A 6,758-nucleotide genomic window follows, 5' to 3' on the forward strand; every position below is an offset into this window, starting at 1 on the left:
TTAGATTGTGATGAAACTTGGTGGGTTTAATCGCCATTGAGCTTTTTGTTACAATTATTTAAATGTGTTTATCACGCTTTTAACATGAAATCAGCGAGTAGTCAGCGATATTTCCCAATATGTCCTTTTTAAAATCTCGGTATTTTTCACCTGTTTAGTTATTCCAAACACAAAATAAATTCCAGTCACTCTAATATCAATGCAAAATTATTATGAAACATGATCTTATTCTGTGGCGTTGTGTTACTTGTACCCGAGCGCACTCACCAGTATACACCAGATCTGCTGTATCTGGACATACAGTACGTCCCCATCGGACATATGTCACCCCGGCTGGTTTATATTGGTCTTCCACCGGCGGGAACGATGTGGTAGACTGCAAAGCAACAATCTGCCAAAAAGAGAATGAACAAAATAAATACCGTCTCGTTCATTCATTCAGTCAGTCAATAATGGTCATTCAGTCATCAGTCCGTCAGACAGTCTGTCAATCAGTCAGTCAGTCAGTCAGTTAGTCAGTCAGTAGTCAGTCAGTCAGTCAGTCAGTCAGTCAGTCTGTTTAGTATATCCACTTGTTCATTTACACAACTCACCTTACCTTTACTCGGCAAATCAACGCTACCGAAACTTTCGGTATTATTAGTGACTCGGTCTTGAAGTTCCTTGATAAGTGCTTGGGTTTCAGCTGTTGACTGATTCGATATTTGAATGTGCATCCCCATAATAATAGCAAATATGATGAGGATTAATATTTGCAAAACAGCAAATAGAGCCAGTTTTCGCACGGTGCAAACTCCCGTCATTTCCATCCTGTCGTCACCACCTGATTTTACAGAGTAATTCTTTTTTTGGTCATCGCAAGTATCGTCAGTAAACACTAGATACTTGGTGTTTGATGTATCTATGCTCTCCGATTCTTTTGGAATCTTTGCTGCATTCATAATAATGGACATCGCCGACTTCGGTCATGGATGATTTTCTGATTTGCAGATCTGTGAAAGCTCTAATCGTCATAATGCCAGTATATTTGGCCCATATGCTCAATGACATATCACTTCTACACAAACGCAATGATTTATTTTTATTATGCAAATAACACATTTCAATGTCCCACAGATATGTGTGCATCTATCATAATATTACGCTAAACATCCTTCCGAGTTTTACTTGTTGAAGGTCGCTTTGCATGTATCAGTGAACATCAAAAGAGATGCTACGCAGAATGAGCGACTGCAGATCCATCGGATAACGCTTTTCAATGGGAAATGAACTTTGCTGCTTGGATGATGTCACGATGAGGTTAGCATTTATTCCATATTGAAAAGCGTGTTCCGACGGATCTGCACTCGACAGGCCTCTATTGCTGTTCTCCGTGTCAAAAATGACACGGAAATCAGTGATTAGTCTTTTGTAAAGTCTTTTCAAAGATTGAAAAGGAGTACACGCGTACGCGTACACGTATGCATGAATATCAAACAATCCTCAATGATAACTTTATAAAATAACTTTATTTAGCGAAATGGGCTTTATCGATAAGGGCTTATGTTGATTTTGTTAAGAGTCATTAATTTGTGGGTGTGGGATGGGACTACCATTTCCACACCCGCAATTACTATTTTTGTTGGTTATTTATAGTACCTTTTTGTTTTATTATGTTTCTTTGTTGTTTCTTGCTTCCTTTTTATTTACAACATAATATTCATTATTCTTTTTGGGATAAAAGGTAGCCATGGTAGCAATTTGTATTTCGTTCTTCTCAAGTGAGCTATGTTGCTCTGCCCTATACCGGGCCGGCCTCATGGCGAATACAGGTTTCAGCCCTGATATTCATTGCCTCAATTACGTTGCGTACCATTGTGCGCCGTAACAGTAATACGTTTGCGAAGATCTTGGAGGCTAGTTGTGGTCCTCGCTCATAGACGTCGCTTTGGAATTTTCCCCCAAAGGAAGAAATCAAGTGTTGTAAGGTCTGGTGATCTTGAAAGCCACTCCAAAGCATGATCCATTCCAACCACTCTGTTTGCTATCCGTGGACATAGTGAAAAACGGGTACATCTCTTTAAAAAAGGGCATAACTTCAAAAGTTGTAAGCAGATTGAAATAATTGTTTTGGTTAATATTAAAGCTAACGATTAAAGGTTTCTTTACATACCAAAATATATTTGATCAACTTTTCAGAAATTGGAGAAAGAGAGGGCGCAGTCCGGTGTAATAATTATGATCCCCTATCTCCCTGGGCTAACGTTTGGAAACGGCATTCAAAGAATTGCATGCGCCCACCACCTGCCGAAATTGGCAAGTCTTTGTCTCAAGTTCATATTGGAGTGTTTGGGTAAGACTTTATACGTTGGTTGTCCATCTAAAGACCATAGGTCCTAGTCCACCATTGAGCATGAGATGAAGAATTGTGTGTTCTAAGGTTAAGTAGACAGAGTTAGTTGGAAGGTTGAGTAGACTGAAGTATTTTTGCAAAAGTTAATTTACTGCTAGCCTCCTGACATATTATTGCATCCTCCAGCATCATTCAGCATTCGTGGCTAGCTAGCCCACCAAAGAGCATGGAATGGTGCCTTGATTTAGTAGCCTACCAACAGGTGGTAGCGTAGTTACGCAGGAGGCGGCATAACGCTGCTGGCCCATATACGAGAGAGATTAGTGAGTTTCAAGGGCCCCAACTGCAAAAGATGGTGGCACTGATATCGATGCAGCTGACGATCTGGCGACGCCATCGTGCTGTGCCCGTGAGTATGGCACTTTATCGATTACTCCTCTCCACCCAGATGTATAAATGGGTACCGGTAACAGACTTTTTCCACTTGTGCTCAGCTGCACGTTTTGCACGTTTGAGGCTGTGGAGGTTCTTATTATGCCAAGATGAATTTGGTCTTGGAATAATACTATATGCAGGCAATGGGGCATGCTCATCCAATACCCACTTAATACCGAGTTGCCATTACCAACATATTTGTCCAAATCATTACAAGGATCATTGATATTAGAAGATATATCATTACAAAATTATTATTTGGCGGATCTTATAGAGCTTGATCTGAATACGCACAACGAGGTAGATCATATGATGAAGATGGACATTATACCTTATAACAAAGTGAGGTAGAGGCTCTGTATGCAACATACGATCGTCACCTAGGCAGTTGCTATTCTCGTTAGTAATGAGTAGATTGAGCCAATGTCCTGCAGTATGCGTTAATTGGTTCAGATACAAGCAGGACAAGACCTGCATAAGCTAGGATCTCATTTGGAGTTCTAGTGTCACTTAGGTCATGTATGTCCATGTGGAAGTTAAAGTTACTACAAATCATCATGGGTGTAGTACAAAGACACGCATATTCAAGTAAGCTACTGAATTCTTAGAAGAAGACAGATGGCAGAATTTTGCTACACTTGCTGGGTGGGCTGTAGATGGTTATCAGCTTCAAAGGATCTTGCATTCAGTGACGTAGCGTCATAGGGGCACGGGGGCACGTGCCCTCAATTGATCTGAAATTTAAAACAAATGCCCCAAAACGGCTTGTGCCCCCATCATGGTCGGTGCCCCCACCCCCAAATGTGATGAACCACGCTACGCTACTGCTTGCATTCCTCTCTTGAGGTGATGTACAATTCAAGGCATTCAAATGATTGAAAACTATATTTGTTTCTCTTGAGTCAACCATCACTAACACAAATGCCTCCAACCCATTCTTGCCTGGACGGGGTAGTGTGTGGAATCTATAACCAAGAAGATTGTTTGACCAACTTTGAGGGTTTTTTACATTGTGCAAATAGCACAAGTCAAGTCGTGGCCAGTTTCATATTCTGAAGGCAAACCACTAGAACTAACCACTTCGACAGGAAAAAAATACGAAATTGGATCAGGGGTGTTAGTACCGCGTATGGTTTCTGGGTTTCGGTCTAAGCAGACGTACTCGGTGCGTGGGTGATTCCACCTTGCTGCAGCCATGTAGCCAGCATATTCTCTGGTCCACTTGCTAGGGCATTCCATTGTTGCGGGCATCATGAAGGCCTGTACTCGAGCCATTCGACTTTGACACATGACGCATGGAGAATCATACATATGGACATCGTGAATCGCTCCTGGTTCGCCACTACGGTATTCCGCTCCATAGATTCTTGACCGGGCCGGTTGTTGGCCTGACTCTGATCTGTTGAACTGTGGAGAAAGTGTTAAGCATTGGTAATTGGAACCTCCGCCAGGAACATTACCTCCATCACTTCCTTTAGCACCAGCCGATACACCTGCAATAAATCAGTTATATAGAAGACCGTCAGCTTTTATTCTAGCATCGTCTACTCGGTTACATAATACATGTCTTAGACGTAGCTCTTGTTTTACATAGAGAATAAAAAATCTCTCTTTAAGGGTGGTCTTAACCCTGGATTTATGGAAACTTTTGGGCCTCATAACTGCTAAATTGTTGGTCTAAAGTCTAAAAAAGTATACATATTTTGAATGGCAAAGACTTGATAAATTCATCTGTGAGATCAGATTTGGGTCAAAATGGAAATATTTGCCCAAAATCCCCCCAAAAGGTTTTTTTTGGGCCCAATTTTTTTCGTGTCTTGGGCCAAAATTTGAAAAAATTTGGGCCAAAAAAATTCCAGTTTTCTGGAATTTTGAACCAAAAATGAGCATTTTGGCCCAAATTTGACCTCATAGGTGAATCGATCAAGTCTTTGACATTCTGCATAATTTTATATACTTAACACGCTTTTATACACTTAACACGCTTGCTTCAAAATGTTCAACAACCAAGTGCCTAGATTTCAATTGCAAAATAGAAGCCGTGGAAAAGTGGATACCCAGCAAACACAAAGCGTTTTCGACATCATTCGGTTAGAAAGGTTAGAAAAGGTTGTCAGAAAACGTTTAATGTCGGGTTATATAAAGGACATATAAAGGGTATAAAACGTTTTCATAACATTCAAAAACATTTGTTGCTAACCTACTGCAAATATTCTAACATAATGTTATCTAAATGTGAGTAAAATATTTAAGAAAAAAATGTTTGCAAAAATATTTTACAATAACATTTTTAAAACATTCTTAAAATATTGTTGTTGTGTGTTTTCATACAAAACGTTTCAAAACGTTTCCATGCCCTTTATATAGCCCGACATCTAATGTTATTAAAACGTTTTATCTAAACCAAAACCCAAAATATAACATGTTTAAAACGTTTTGAAAACATTTTTGTGTTTGCTGGGTACGTATCCCCCGATCGCACTCACCAGTATACACAAGATCTGCTGTATCTGGACATACAGTACGTCCCCACCTGATATATGTCACTCCAGCTGGTTTATATTGGTCTTCCGCTGGCGGGAGCGACGGTGGACTGGGAGACTGCGGCAAAGCAGCAATCTGTAAAATGGAAAATTAATAAAATAACAAGTCTTAGTACCTTATTTAGAGAATAAAGGTATTGGTTTTAGCCACTGGAGTGCATCTATCGTCTCATATAACACGGGCGACGTCATTATTTTAAGTAAAACAACGAGGCGAAGCCGAGTTGTTTTACGCCAAAAATAATGATGTCGCCCGTGCTATATGAGACGATAGATGCACGACAGCGGCTAAAAACAATACCTTAATTCTCATTCTTAAACACTTTTTTAAATATCATAAGTATTACAAATTTTGATCAAATTAAATCCTACATTTTACAAGGAAATACCTAGGGCTTAAAATCGATCAGTCTCGTTGTTGCTATGCGACTCCGATTGGTTCAAATAGCGAGTACGCGTATCGCGTTGATGTACACGCGCTGACCCGTGTCATATCGTGTCATATCACACGGGCAAGAACCAATAAGATTGCAGGAACGTTCTCAAGTGTTTAAGAATCATTCATTAAGTCAGTCAGTCAGTCATAAAATGTTTCAAATTAATATTTCACCTGTTCATGTACATTACTCACCTTACTTTTACTTGGCAAATCGACGCTACCGAAACTTTCGGTATTATTAGTGATTCGGTCCTGAAGTTCCTTGATAAGTACTTGGGTTTCAATTCCGTTTGATTCGATATCTTGGTGTGCATCCCGATAATGATTGCCACTATGATCAGGATTATTATTTGAAAAGAGCAAAGACTCCCAGGTTTTGCACGGTGCAAATTCCTGTTCTTTCCATCTTGTCGACACTACCTGATTTTACAGAGTAATTCTTGTTTTGGTCATCGCACGTATCGTCAGTAAACACTAGATACTTGGTGTCAGATGTATCTCTGTTCCCCGATTCGTCAGTAAACTTTGTTGAATCCATAATGGACAACAATGAAGGAGGCTGAACTTCTGCTTCGCGGAGCAGTGACAGCGAGTTTCGTGCTGATTATCAAAAGCAATGATTATTAACTGCCTTTTATATAATATGCCAGTGGATTTTGCTCATGCTTATAGAATCAGCTCTAGGTATTATTTATATTGTGTAAGTTTGTGTAGGCGGGTCAGAAAGAAATAACCAACCGTTTTCAGGAAAAGAGGTCAGGTTAATAGCTACCCTCAACTTCGGAGAACTTCCTTTTACTGGTATACGGTTACCCACAATGTATACCATTAGGATCATAGATATATCCCGTGTACGTGATGGTTTATGTTGATCGGCACGGCAGGATCCAATTGAATAATCATTTAAAGCTACATTCAGAAATCGTTTGTTTTATAACTGTATACTTTTTTAGGTGGAAGTTAAAACTTCTCCACAAATTGATCAATAAGCTGAAATTTTTCAATTTGA

The 6,758-nt window shown here is 39.7% G+C and overlaps 1 protein-coding gene across 1 annotated transcript; it reads right to left on the bottom strand.

Moving 5' to 3' along the window:
• Positions 1-3,772: 3,772 nt before the first annotated feature.
• On the bottom strand, positions 3,773-6,287 carry LOC140145458 (uncharacterized). Its single transcript, XM_072167168.1, has 3 exons — positions 6,180-6,287; positions 5,254-5,386; positions 3,773-4,260 (listed from the first exon to the last, which is right to left on the bottom strand). Exons 1-3 carry the CDS (start codon positions 6,285-6,287, stop codon positions 3,773-3,775), a joined length of 729 nt encoding a protein of 242 aa, XP_072023269.1.
• Positions 6,288-6,758: the final 471 nt, after the last annotated feature.

Source organism: Amphiura filiformis, unplaced genomic scaffold (assembly GCF_039555335.1).
Source record: "Amphiura filiformis unplaced genomic scaffold, Afil_fr2py scaffold_292, whole genome shotgun sequence".
NCBI classification, from domain to species: domain Eukaryota; kingdom Metazoa; phylum Echinodermata; class Ophiuroidea; order Amphilepidida; family Amphiuridae; genus Amphiura; species Amphiura filiformis.

What these genes read in the sequence shown, in the direction of transcription:
- LOC140145458 (XM_072167168.1), bottom strand. Translation starts at nt 6,287, where the DNA reads ATGGATTCAACAAAGTTTACTGACGAATCGGGGAACAGAGATACATCT. An exon ending in ACCAAAACAAGAATTACTCT is followed by an intron (nt 5,387 to 6,179) that starts GTAAAATCAGGT and finishes TCCATTTTACAG; the next exon opens with ATTGCTGCTTTGCCGCAGTC. An exon ending in AGCAGATCTTGTGTATACTG is followed by an intron (nt 4,261 to 5,253) that starts GTGAGTGCGATC and finishes GATTTATTGCAG; the next exon opens with GTGTATCGGCTGGTGCTAAA.